Raw genomic sequence first — 14862 nt, 5'->3', positions numbered from 1 at the left:
AAAAGACAAAAGGTGCTCTTTTTTCCTCAAATAAAGCTTGTCTTTTACTTGTAAAGAACTGCTGGATGTCAAAAGAAGAAAGATGGCCTCCAATTCGTCTTTTTCCTGCTTGAATTTATCAGCTGTGGCGTTACTCCATAAAGTTATAATCCATTATCATTGCAATGTGCTCTGGTTAGATTTCAGTCAGAATTCATCCACAAAGTTAAGCACTACATTAGCTTTGTATGGAGGTATTTTTCCAATAACATGAACTCCACTGTACTTGAGCAAGCTTGTTAGCTACAACACACACACACTTCTAAAATAATGTCTCACCACAAAACACTCCATAAACATGGTGGGCATGATGGCACAAAAAAAGTGTATGTTTTGCTGTAATTTTGAAGCGGTTAAACTTAGGGCTTGACCGGTCAAGGCAAAGACCCATATTTGTTAACCTAAGTGTGTATTCAACCATTTCCCGCAGCTAATCCAGGATGAAAATTATAATACAGTGGTGTCTTGCCATTCCATTTTGTTTCACCTAAACTAACTTCAAAACTGTTGTTATAGAAAGAGGGTTCAAGGGACTTGAGTGCTATTCCCAGCTGAAGTTTTAAGTAAGCGTCAAATAGAATTACACGTTTTGTACTTCAAACAACTTCACAGCTTGACCTTCACTACGCTTGGTTAGCTTAATGCTACCATACATGTACTAACGGAGAGCCTCGGTGTTGCGACATTATTGCACTTCAAAGCAACCAATATTTGAATACAAGCAGAGTAGCACCACGTGTAGACAAACATGATAACAATATTCGCAAATAGCCTGATCCATGTCATACCATGAACAATAATACAATTCCAATTCAGGTCAAGTTAAAATCCAGATTTCAATTACATCATGAGTGTACATTTAAAAATGTATGCCTCGGAATGACTCACTTTTTCTTTCATCTTTGCTTGTACTTTCAGATACCTTCGTGGCACTAAATGGTAAGTATCCCGAAATATCGTAAAAAAAAAAAAAAAAAAAAAAAAAAAGGCAACTAAATGAACCGCGAGGCAACATTTTATCTTGTGCACTACTTTAAGTCCTGCCACACCTCTTCATCTCCTCAATGAATTGTTCCCTCTCAAGTAAATGAAAACTCCTCCCACCTGTAAAGACAGGTTATTAACGACTGCGAGTGGAACTGAATTTATGTCATTCCTTCTTTTTGATAGACGTTCCTTCCAGTTATAAAGGTAATGAAACACTCAATCATTGCCGATCCACTCCAACTCATCCCCCCTCCCCTGCCCACCCCACAAGCCGTTGCAGCCCTCATGCAACCTTCCCCTTGTGACCTGTTCAAGGAATTAGAAATAGGAACATCCTTAATTATGCTCTATTAGCCCCTGTTGTCCTCTATGTCAACAACCCCCTACCCCCAACCCCTTTTCCCTCTACAATTGTATCGATTAGCCCTGACCTTTGCTCTAATAATTGGATGGATGTCATTCGTAGTGGTATAAGATTATTTGTATTGTTTAACAAATTGGTTCCAGGTATCATATTTCAAAATTCAGTCACAAAAAACATTGTAACAATAAGTCAACCACACTTAATAGTCATATGCAAATGCAATAAAACGGCATTAAAAAATCTAATCAATCAGTCAAGAAGAAAACTTCACAAAAAGTCAATCACTGAGATGAATAAATATATTTATAAATAAATAATAAATAAATAGATAAGCAGATGAATAGAAACAAATAAATAAGTGTGAATAAATAAACACACAAATAAATAAATAAATAAATACATAAATAACTAAATAAATAAATTAGCAGACAAATACAAATAAATAAACAACAATAAATAAATAAATTATCTGACAAATACAAGTAAATAAACCAATAAAAAGGCATAAATAAATAAATAAGTCAACACATAAATACATAAATAAACACATAAATACATCAATTATAAAATGAATAATTTTTTGGGGGTGTGATGTATTACTTGTTTAAGAAGATGTAACCCTTTCAGACACAGAGGTTACGACAGTGGACATCTTATCATGATATTACAGGTTATCATTATTGGTGTGTGAAAAGTGTATTTATTATTTGATTATTCCGATTACATAAGATTGTGTGAATGGTCAAAAAATGCGAACGACAAAGTCCTTGCATGCAGACCTCGGGCCACACTGGAATCTTCCCTGTTGGTGGAGGTTCAGGGTCAAGAAAAATAAACCCACTGCCCATAAACACATGGGTCCGCACATAAACACACACTTGACGACACTCAACCACACAGCCGCTGTCTCTCAGTTGACTGTGCAGGGGAGCTTAATATGGCATTGAAGATAAATAAATGCCTCCTCTCCCCTCTCCCTGTCTTTACTCCAGACATGGTTGCCTCGCTTTTAATCTGTACGAGTGAAAAAGAGAGGATGCGCATCCTTTGGCGTGCTCCACACCCATCCCCAGATTCCCCCCACATCCCCTTCTCTCGCTGTATGTGTGTCATCTGCCTGAATTGCACTTCCCCTGGCGGTGAGGGAATGAATTATAAAATAGGCCTGTCACACTAATCTCTCAGCCTTGGGCCAATAGTTAAATAAATCATTTTAATGATTGCCACGCCACACGGAGGAAGCAGAAGAAGAGGAGGAGGCTCTGGAATGGTGTCGAGAGGGTTTGTGCTACTTTACCCGCAGCTTCACAATCATCCCACCCGACCCCCTCAGCGCCTTCTTTAAACGCAAGCGTAAACATAAAGTGAAGCACATCTGTTGGTGACCGCACACGCCACTGTCTTCTATGTGGTAAAAATCCATGTGCTGAGCCCACAGAGGCTTCATTCCATGAAGTGAAATATATGGTCGGTGCCAAATTCAGGAGGTTGAAGAGAGCACGTCCCATGCTAATGTGATTAGGTTACTTTGGAATTACACCGCAGAAAGCTCACATCGGTGATACATACAGTTATCGTGCTGATAAACTGAATTAATCTTCACTTACCTGCTTCTCGTTTATTTTGTAGACGTTAACAAAAATGAAACATCTTTCCCGTTTTGCATTTTAAGTGTTTTTCCTCTCTCACAAATAATCTAGAGTGATGAATTTTAGAATACAGTGAGACCTCAATTTACGAACTTAATTGGTTCCCAGACAGAGTGTGTAAGGCGAAAAGTGTGTATCTCAAAAAAAAAATTCCCATAGCAAACCATTAAAATGGGAATAATCCGTTCCCGGGTTTCCATAAAATATACTTTTCAACTAAATCAGCCTTAAAACTACACACAACATACCTTATTCTATGTATAATAAATGAGCTATTGTATTGTAATGAAAGAAATACACTGCATTCTATCATAAAGTCACTTTATTTACATTTGTGATGGTCATTTATGGCTTGATGGAATGGCGTTGGGGGTCAAAGGGAATTGCTGTTTGGAAAGAGAGGCGCATTACATGAGGACTGTAATTAAAGAAATAAACTGTGCTGTAAAATAAAGTTTTATTTACCTTTTTGATGGTCGTTGATGGCTTATGAAAGGAGAGTCACCTTCCATATGGACTGTTGGTAACTTAACCTCTGGTGCTGTTCGGTCGTGTGCTTCCGCCGAAGATCACTCCGCCAGCCGTGGTGGGTGTGTATTATGAAAATAGTGCTTATTATAAGGTTTAATTGTCAGAAATTTGACGTTTGTAAGACGAAAAGTTTCTAAGATAATGTGTTTGTAAGTTGAGGTCTCACTGTACAGAGCTCCACCAAGGCCAAATAAAATAAATACATTCAGATGCACATTCACCTGAAAAAATGTGATACACATTCGCCAAATCCTATAAACAAACAAACAAACAGATCAATCAATCCATACATACATACATACATACATACATACACACACACGCACACAGAGACAGACAGACAGATGCACATTCACCCTAAAAATGCGATGCAAATTCACCAAATCCTTCATTAGAAAATAAAAATAAGATTTTTTTTTAAATCACTGTTTTGATCAGACTCTTCCACAATTGATGGTAAAATGTTGTGAAATCAAATAGCTAACACAACAAGTTTAATATTGTGGTAAGGTCACACGTACCACAATTTTAGCGTTCCTCACTCCCAAAATGTAAAATAGAATAAAGCCAATCAATAAAAGCAATTTAATTAAATCAAGTATTATTATTTTTATTTTATTTAGATCAGCATCAAATTCGACACTCACTTTCATTATGTTGATGCACAATTTTTTTTATTTATGTATTTTTTTTATTTTTTTTATTCATACTGCCTACCTTGGCTAATAGCTGCCTGTGTAAATGATTACAATTCCTGTATAAAAGTTGTAGTACACCATACATTATTTGAAATGATAAAAAAACGCTAACACGTGCGGAAATGAAGACAGCTTACTGCGCATGTGCACGTTATGCTTTTATCAATCCGACCGTACGCAGCGATAAAAATATATATATATATATATATATATATATATGTACATACGATTGAGGATTACTTTTTGTTTTGCCGTGACAATAGTAGCGATCGGCGGCAGTATCGTCATTGGCTTGCAGCATTTGAAACAAACTGGATTTCAGCCAAAATGGTCTTTATAAGATAAGACAATTTTTTTCTTACTCCTGTATAAAAGTTGGAGTACGCCGTTCATTATTTGAAATGATAAAAAAAAAACAAGTTGACAGGTATATATTTGATTGTTTTTTTTTTCTGTATTGGAATTAGTAATTTTTGCATTATTCTGCTAACAAACACACAAACTAGACCGGCACAAAATGGAAGCGCGCATCATCATCAAGGACCCGCGTTCCAAATTTGGCTCAGCACAACAAAGAAGAATTAAACATGAATATTCAGATTCTATTCACTGCTGAATACAAGAAAACGCCGGCGTGGTTAAAATCAACAAAAGGATTTGAGCGAAGCAGTGAGACGGAAGGGAATTAAACCGAACAATTCTCACCCATCTCCCAAATGAACTCCAAAGTTCAATGTAAGCGATATAAACTTATATTTGGGGGCGCGATGGGAACATTGTGTGCATTGACAGCGTGAGAAGCTTGTCGACGTTGCGTTCAAAAAGTTGCCCGACGGGAGCCCCGCAAAGAAGGAAAAAGTCAGCATGTCGTCATCCTTTCCGAACGAAAGGTGTAAAGCCTCCGGTGATGCTGGAGAATTGTGATTTTACTCTGTCAAGCCCACTGGAGCTTTGAGGAAAGATGACAAGAGAAGGACATGACAATGTGGAGAGACACATTTACTAATGAGTTGCTCACGGGGTCTCCCTGAGAGGATGGAGGGTGGGGGGGGGATCACTTTGTTGCCTCTTGTAGCCAAGTAGCTGTCCTTGTGTGCTTTTAGGAATGGAATGATGTGTGTGGGTGTGTGTAATACAGTATTCACAAAAAGTACAGCATCGTCGGCTTTCGGGGGGAATTTTTAGGGTGAACCTAAAATGAATTCCAACCTTTACAATTGACCTTGACTTTTTCTCAAGCTTTGAATTTAGACACAATTCGAAAAGGAACTGAATGGAAAACTCATTTTATCCGCCGATATATTCTATTGATTTTTGAGTCAGACCATCTTCTTCATCATGCTTTTGAGGTTTTGACGTTAACAGACTGCTGTGACAAATAAATGACTCAATCCAGTCGGGAAGACCTGGAAATTGTACTTGAAGACAAAGTCACTCACACACTTGATTGTCTTTGCGTAGAGGTCAGACAAGAGAGGATCATGTGGTTTTAAACTGATTTTTATATTTCGCCCGCGTGTAAATGGATCACAGAAATGTAGGAAAACACAGATAGCAAGTCAGCTGGAAAACTGCAGTCACTCATCTGTTGGCAATTTTAAGTCACTTTTATAGTCAAAATCCAATAAAGTAGAAAAACATATACTATACATAGTATATTTAGACATTGACAGCTTTTGCCATCTTTCATAATTTTGCTGCTGTGAATTGGGAATTTCTTTCCATTGTGATACAAATAAATACAATGAAATACAATACAATACAATACATATTGATTTATAAAGCACTTTAACAACAGCTGAAGCTGTAACAAAGAGATTAATTAACATGGATAACTATAATATACAGATACGGGATTCAAATAAAGATTGTTTTATCCAATCTTATGCTTAATACAGTGCGCACAACACAAAGATAGTGACGTTAACAACCCTGTGCCCACAAAAAAATAGATGAAAAAAACGCCCATTTTTTTGGAATGGCCCTCTCTTAAGTAAAATATTGTAACATTTTATGCCTGTAAATGTTAGCTTTATTTTTGTGTGCATCAAGGGAGCAAAAAAGTTATTATATTCATTGTAATTATTTTTTTTAGTCAGCTGGTCCATTAATTAGTTATCAGAATCTGCATTAGGCTTAGATATTCAGATCTGACTGGCCTTAGTACACATTTTTATTTTATTATCAGCAATGAATGATTTTTTTTAATTTAAAACAGATTCTTATCTTACAGACAGTGTATTGTCGGTATTCAAATACCTGACATGTTTCGGCGTCTATTTCCGCCTTCCGTCTTCGTAAGATAAGAATCTGTTTTAAATTAGATATCAGGTAGACAGGATGAACTTAATACAACTAGCAATGAATGATTTTCATTCAGGTTATGTGAAGATACGGACCGCTTTTATGTTTTCTCGTAATAGTTGTGAACCCAATAAATATCAAAATGCTACCTTTTATTTTTATACATTCTTGGCAGTTTGGCAATTTAAAATAATCACGACTACAATATTTCTGGGAAATTGCAATTGTAAAAAATATATATATATATATATATATAATGAAATTATATATCTATATTTTTGACAAACACATTTATTAAAAACATAACAAAAGTAAATGCAATTAATCGAAGTATAAAGTATAACTTTTTTTGGTTTTACTCCCTGGTGCTTTCTACAATCTTTGTGACTGCTTTATTTCCTGTAGTATATGACAGTTGGCCATGTTAAGCGCTTTGTTACAGCTTCAGTTGTTGTTAAAACGCGATATAAATCAATATGCATTGTATTGTATTGTATTTTGGAAAATTGTGGACAAAATCAAGCAGCAATTAATGGCCAAGCGGGTGTGTCATAACTATTTCGGTGGTCTTGACCTCCATGGCAGAGGCTTTGTCGAACCCCGGAGTCCGATTCACCTGTTCATCCGAAAGCCGACTGTCCCTACTTTGTTATGAGTCCTGTTCGTGTCCCGAGGTCCTCCGTCGACAAAGCGAGCACCCTTGTTAACCTGTGTTATATCTGGCAGGCCGCCATCACCACCATCACCACCGCACCCTCGCACTCCCCACGCCGGCCCTACCCGAGGCCGCCGAGGGCCCCCTGGGGCGGGGCCGCATGGTGGAGCGCAAGGAGCGCCCAGTGAGTTCAGAAACAGGGGAGGAGCCCTACATGGCCGTACCCTCTCAGACTCAGCCCGAAGCCGATGGTAAGCCTTGGAACGCAACAGATGCTTTTGGTCCGCTGTCACCTGTGGCAGGGGGAGGGAGGGGAGGGAGCGGGGGGCTGGTGTAATTGAGATTTACGGCTGTGTGGCTGCTTCCAGCTGACGAGGTGAACAGACCGCTTTCTCTCTAGCAGACAAATTACTTCTGCTTAAAAAAAAAAAAACACAAACACATGAGACAAACACATTGAGCAGCGCTCATTAGAATGCACACACAAAGACAGTGACACACACGCCCCGCGGGATCAGATTTATCATCCCCAGACTCTTAGTGTCCCACAAGAGACGCAATTTTCAGGCCATTACGCCCGGGATCTATTTATTTCCCTGCCAAGATGGCAGTAGCGTCGTTTATGTCTTACAATGACATGACATTGAACGCCCTTTCCATCCGCCTGAACAGCGGCTGATAGTGCCTGACCCCAAGGACGACTCGCGAGATGGTTGGCAGTGACTAAGTGAGCGGATGAGGAAAAGGAAACTTGGCAGTGAGGCTGATTTGTGATTTTCTTTCGTAAGGTGATTATAATGCACAAAAACCAATTGAATAGTCAATATAAAAAAATATTTCCGTTAAGAAAAAGGGTTAAAATAAATATAACTCCCGTTCGCTTATAAAACTAACTACTTTCTATCATGACAGTGAACCTGTCTTTTGATGTAATCTTTTTAAATTAATTTCTTCCTAGGCTTATTTTGAGCGTTTTATTTTGGTATTACTGTTCAGCCGTGTAGAAGTCAATCTGTTTTTTCTTGGGGGGGGGACTTTCTAGATTATTTTACTTCATTAAATAATACATTTTCTTTAATCTTGCTCTTGTCAAATATGCAATGTAATTTAAAATAATAAAGCTAATACTAAAACTTGAAAAAGTTACTAAAAAGTAACTAAGTAAGTAAAAGTTACTAAAAAGTGAATTGAAATTTGAATTTTTGAAATATTAACTCATTCACTAAATACATTCATTCATAACTCATTTACTTCAAGCGTAGATAACTCCAGACCCATGTAACTTGGGAATTAAATCTTTTGCTCTGGCTTTTTTTTTTCTTGTTTGGGTGCCGATAAAGCCCTGGTCAGACCTCTGGCAATGTTTTTGCTTTCCACGAGAGGACAGCATTTGGCTTTTGTACAGCTGCCCACATTTCAAGCTCAGATATCTCCAGACCCGTATAACTTAGGAATTAACTTTTTTTCTGATGAAAGAAGACACTTGAAGGTTTCTTACGCTGCATTGAATGTTTATGTAGTCCTAAAACCCAATATTCTATGGGTCTTGGAATTTGAGTGAAAATGACAAAAACCTGGAGTGGACACATTTTTACACATCATCTGGCAGTGAATTAGTTAAAAACTAGTAAGATCTTACAAACCTGCTATATAAACAAATCTTTAATTAAAACTGACTGTTTAATGGGACAAAAATGTCAAAATGAAATAAAAACAAAGTCGAACAAAAAATCCTGAACAATTATAACCCTGGTTGTGGATTGAGAAAAGTGAAATAAATAAATAAAACAAAAAACGACCATATTTTCCAGTGTATAAGGCGCACCAGAGTATAAGGCACACCCGCTAATGAATTGTTTATTTTCTAATTTTTTCCATGTATAACCCACACTGGACTATAAGGCGCACCTTCAATGAATGAAAAGGTTTTCCAAATATGAGGCACACCGCATTATAATGGACTACGGTTGAGGCTGGGTTACTCACTACTTATACAGCCGAGAAGTGGAGTCGGTGGCTGATGAGAGTAATCATACTACTACTACTACTACTACTACTACTACTACTACTACTACTACTACTACTACTACTACTACTAATAATAATATTAATAATAATAATAATAATACATGTCATTTATAAGCGCCTTTCAAAATTCTCAAGGACACTTTACAGTCACATGCTATTTTTTCTGTGGGTGAGCAGCGGCAGCCACACACGCCAGCGTTCACTCAACCCGGAAGTAACATAAAGTTAAAAAAAATAATAATAATAATAATTGCGGGACCTGTTGTGGCTCAATATAACTTCACATATAATAATAATAAATATATACTGTATAAGATGCACCTGCATATAAGGCGCAGGGTAATCTTTTAAAGAAAATCAAGGCTTTTGGATGCGCCTTATACACAAAAAAATACGGTACCCCAAAAAATAACTACATAAAAACAATGCCAATAATTTAAATAACATAATTTGAAGATATGGATGGATAACACTCTTGAATCTGAATCTAAAGGTGGATGTTTATCGCATTCATATAGAAGTGAACAACTACTCAAGTCGCCATTCAACCGAATATGATCCTTCATAAGACGTACTCCACTTGGAGGAACACAATAAGATGACAAATATTTTATTCACTCGTACACACACAAAAAAAGCAATTTGAATATCATATCACATCAGCAGATACATATAAAAGGGGCGACAGGTTACAGGGTGTCAGCTTGAAGCAGCGAGCCCAACAGCCAGCGTCACATTGTCATTACCTGAGCAAATGTCTCGCCGGAGCTGTACCTTCAAGAGTCACCCGCGTATTAACTCATTCACTGCCGGCCCACTTCAAATGAATCTTTGACTTTTATAGCCGTCAGTGAATGAGTTGAACAGTTGAGAAAAAATATTCTTAGCTTCGAATTTTGGGGTGGGAAATATAAAAGGACGCTCCAGTCAAGCATTCTCAGGTAACGACACTCACTCCTCACTTTTCCAAACAAGCTTCCTGCTGCCGTATATTTTGTATGATTAATTTTTTTATTCTAATTTGATATGGCACTTTTTGTTTTTGGCTCTGTTTTATTCCGGTCTTGAATATATGTTTCTTTCTCCCTAAACTCAGCTGCAGTCATCTTTGTTTGTATTGCTTCTCTGTCAGCAATGCTGGCTATGTTTGCATGGCTTCAAGTCACATCTTTTGTTGCTGTTAGTTTATTTTTTTTTTTCCCACTATTTATACGACTTTTTTTCTCAGCTTTGATGGTATTACGCGCAATTTTGCCTCAGAGAGGCTTAACGCGTCTCAGCATGGCGAATTGAGCACCGCAGTCAACTGCATTCATTTCCCGCCCTGCCCATCCTGTCTTCTCTCCTTTCCTGTTACCCCTCAGCAAACAGATGTACTGTGAAAAAAAACTTTAGCCGGCTCTCGGAAAACTCTTGTTGAGGCGAGAAATGAAACTTTTCAATGTGTCTGAAACATCAAGCGGACTGTTGCGAGAGAAATAAGAAGAAAAAAAAAACACTACCACTATATTAGACCTGCAAAATCCGAGAGTGGTGCGATTACAGGAGCAATAATGCTCAAGTTTGATTGACACTTTGATATCTTTGACACAAATTCTGTTGAAATGGATGCCATGTGACTCACTATATGGCAGTAGAACCATGTGACTGTTCCCAGTGAGCCAGCAAAACAATGGGGCCAAATTTTGAATCATTATAAAGTCACCTATCTACTTTCTAAAGCGCTTGTCCTCATTAGAGTTATGGATAAGCGGGCACGGGGTACACGCAGGATTGGCACATTTGGGATAAGCAACCAGTCAGATTCACATACAAAGAGTGATAATTTCCCAAACATGGAAGATTTTGGGGAGTATGCAGAGAAAATCCCATTCAAGCACTCACAGAAAAGGTTCAAACCCAGAACTGTAAGGGGAATGTGCTATACACATCCATCTATCCAGTATAGTGCACCTGCAAAGTCCAAGTTTAACTCATTCACTGCCATACGATGTGTCACTCCAGTGCCAGGGTTTTTGTCATTGTCACTCAAATTCCAGGACCCACAGAATAGTGAGGTTTAGGACTACATAAACATTCGATGCAGCGTAAGAAACCTTAGACTTTCTTCTTTCATCAGAAAGAAAGAGTTAATTCCTAAATTATATGGGTCTGTAGTAATGTGAGGTGCAAGTGGGGGCAGCTGTACAAAAGCCAAGTGCTGCCCCCTTGTGGAAGATAAAAAAACATTGCCAGCGGTCTGACCAGCACTTTATCCGCACCCCCTCCACAAGAAAAACCAAAACCCAAACAAATTCAGGAATGGCGCTCCACGTCATATTCTCAATTCCTGAATAAATTTGTGAATGGCAGTGAATAAATTAATATTTCAAAAATTCAATTTTTAATTCACTTTTTATTAGTTTTAGTAGTACAAACTTTTTTAATTACATGGCACATTTGCCAAGAGCAAGATTAAAGAAAAAGTATTGTTTAATGAAGTAAAATAATTTAGAGTTATATGAGCTTGAAATGAGGGCAGCTGTCCAAAATACAATGCAATATACGTACAGTATATTGGTTTATATAGCGCTTTAACAAGCGCTAACATGGAAAAAAGGGAAATGTTGCCCCTTGTGGAAAAGAGAATACATTGCCATGAGCCATGGCCAGCACTTTTTCGGCACCCAAGCATGTAAAAACAAAACCTAAACAAATTCGGGAATGGCACTCTACGTCATATTTTCAATTCCCGAATAAATTCGGCAATGACAGTGAATGGGTTAATGGCAAATTCTTAAACGTTGCAATATGCTTCTCAAATTTTGATTGATGATAATAGCTGCAGCACAATTTCCTTCTGGATCAAGAACGAGTTACCATGTTTACAGTATTATAGTGGTGGTAATTTGCTCAAGTGTGTGTGGGGGGGGGGGGGTTGGTTATAGTCATAAATCTCATGACATTGTGCAAGAGCAGCACATTCACCGTTTGAATATCGTCTCTGCTAAAATGATTCCACCTTCAGGTGGGAAAAAAACACCCTTTAGGATTTACAACTACAATTCGTATTGATTTTGTCTGCCTCACAGTCGTAATGTATTGGCGCAAATCTGTGAGGAGTTTAGACGTTCTCGCCATATTTTTTTTCGTGTCCCTTGTCTTCTTCAATTTTCCACCCCAAAAAAATCCCATGATAGGTGAAATGGAGATTACAGTGCGAATGTGAACGACCAGTTGGCTGGCGACCAATCAGATGTGATAAGGTCCATGGCACCCGCCACCCAAATGAGATATAGAAAAAGGGATTGATAGGCGAATGAATTGTGTCCCTAATCTACTGCAATATGAGTGCATAATCATGAAAATGGTAACATAAAAAAACTTTTTTGAGCCAAACATATCAGTTCATGCTCAAGATAATTTGCCGCCTTCAAATAAATTAACCCTCCCCACCCCCGCAATTCCTTTTTTTTCTCATTTTACAGCGGAGACGTTGCAGGATCTTATCTCCTAATGAATATTATTATTAGGCCAAAGCCGCCACAGTAATTAAACAGGCGCCGCCGCAAAGTGAGGAGTATTAACGAGCCGGCGGCGTCTTTATCTGCCGCTTCAGACGAGGGAGGCTTTACTGTCTCGAACGTATCTTTTTTTTTTTTCACAGTACATTTGGACTTTGTCTCTCCCCCGTCTGTCTTTCTGTCTATCACAACACACCCCGATGACCCTCTTGCTTCAAACCACGCCCACCCGCTCTGAACACCCCGCCATCTCCTGCCACTGTGACCCCTCCCAACATTCCGACAGGGATGGCATGTTCCAAGGCTGTACCTTTTTTACAAGTGATTCCACGACCAATTTATGGATAACCCCCAACCATCGCTCCAACCTGCCCCCCCCCCCCCCTCCTCATTCATTCCCGCTCCTCCCCCTGGTAGACTGTCTCCTCTCCAACAAGACTCATATCTCTTCTCTTGTCTAAATGAATCCCCCCACCTCTTTTGGCTCTCTTCCCTTTTCTGCCGTCTCTCTTCCTGTCAGCCCCCCACCCTTATCCCTCATCCACCTTCCCCAGCCCGACCTGTAGCCGCCGCTGCGCTGCTCCAATTTATGGCTTCATTACAGCAGCTATCCACGGGGAGACGGACGAGGGTGAAAGAGGGAGGCAACGAGACGACAGGGGCAGGAGACATGGGAAATAAGAAAGTGCGGAAAAAGCAACATGCATGATAAGGATTTATTTAACAAGAAGGACAATCATGCGGAGGCGAAGCGAAAGAAAGAAAAAGACAGCTGAGTGCAAATCAAAACAAAGAAAAAATCAACAATTGAGAAGCAAAAAGAGAAAATTGAGGTCCTGGAAGGTAGTGTGAGTTTAATCAAGGGAAAGTTATCCGGGCTTTCTTTCTTTATAAGAATGAGGTGAGACAGCAAGAATTCATTTACAGTGATACCTTGGCTTACGAACTTAATTGTTTCCCAGACAGAGTGTGTAAGGCGAAAAGTGTGTATCCCAAAAATTAGTTTCCCATAGGAAACCATTAAAATGAGAATAATCCGTTCCAGGTCCCCATAAAACATAATTTTCTACTTTCAAATTTTCTAAGCCTTAAAACGACACAAAATATACCTTATTTTATGTACGTCTGTCTAAGCTCTCAGTCGTTTATGTATAATAAATGTGCTATGGTATTATAATTAAAGAAATAAACTGTACAGTATAATAAAGTCGTTTTATTTAACTTTGTGATGGTCGTTGATGGCTTGATGGAATGGTGTGGCCGGTTTGATCAGCATTAAACACTTGATGAGGAACGTAACCTTCTTCTTTCACCATCTTGAGGAATGATCCCCTGTAGGTGCTTTCTCTGCGATAATTGTATCTAGTTCCTCATCAATTGTGTTCTGTTTAGCTGGGTTGATAGCTTTTTGCATCAAGTGTACAGATGGCTTGTGCGGGTTGTTTGTGGAGCCTGATTGATGGGATATTTTAACCTTGCAGTCTACACTCTGCCTTTGAACTATCAAAGTTGAAACTTTCTCAGTATTGCCTGCCTGTCTCTTTAATGTTTAAACCACCCCCCTCACCAATCACGTGGCTTTAACCAAAGACTGGGGGCGGGGAATAGAGGACAAAACCAGTCGGCTGCCATTTTGTTTTTAGTAGAACGGGCTTGTTCGCGAACGACACATCATTCATTGAGGCAGCTCCGCGTACGAAAAAAGTTTGTACGCCAAGGTAAAGTTCATATGCCAAGGTAAAATTTATCATAAATGTAACATTCGTAAACCGAAAGGTTCATAAGCCAAGGGGTTCGTAAACCAAGGTATCACTGTATCTCCGAAAAAATACGGATCTAATAATAATAAGAAAAGTAATAGAAATCTATGGCATTTACAGATGCAGTAATGCCTAGGAAGTTGCATTTCTACCGTGACCTTATTCAAAGCACTCATCTTAAATCGTTTCTCCCCATTCATCAAAATAATAATAAAAAAAAATATATACTTTTGATCCGGGAAAAAAAATTAAGGTTTATTAAACAGAAGATCATTGTGACAACTTCTGGTCAGCAGTCACGCAGACAAACGAGGAAGCTCCACTCAAGTGTTGTAAGGTTATCT

At 38.6% G+C, this 14862-nt stretch overlaps 1 protein-coding gene across 4 annotated transcripts in view; it reads left to right on the top strand.

The window, feature by feature from the left end:
* The window catches only part of sema6a (sema domain, transmembrane domain (TM), and cytoplasmic domain, (semaphorin) 6A), a 169443-nt gene that overhangs the window by 135747 nt on the left and 18834 nt on the right, over nt 1–14862 (top strand). For 2 of the 4 annotated variants that reach the window (XM_088993961.1, XM_088993962.1), the window contains exons 17-19: nt 958–978; nt 1210–1230; nt 7299–7478. In XM_088993961.1, coding sequence (XP_088850087.1) covers nt 958–978; nt 1210–1230; nt 7299–7478 — 222 coding nt within the window. The remainder of the gene's footprint in view (nt 1–957; nt 979–1209; nt 1231–7298; nt 7479–14862) is intronic. The other 2 variants (XM_088993963.1, XM_088993965.1) reach the window with 2 other exon arrangements.

This window comes from Hippocampus bargibanti, linkage group LG04, assembly GCF_051943395.1.
Source record: "Hippocampus bargibanti isolate YZ-2025 linkage group LG04, ASM5194339v1, whole genome shotgun sequence".
In the NCBI taxonomy this organism is placed as follows: Eukaryota; Metazoa; Chordata; class Actinopteri; order Syngnathiformes; family Syngnathidae; genus Hippocampus; species Hippocampus bargibanti.
Note: the sequence above shows the minus strand (reverse complement) of the source record. Positions and strands in the feature narration are given on the sequence as shown.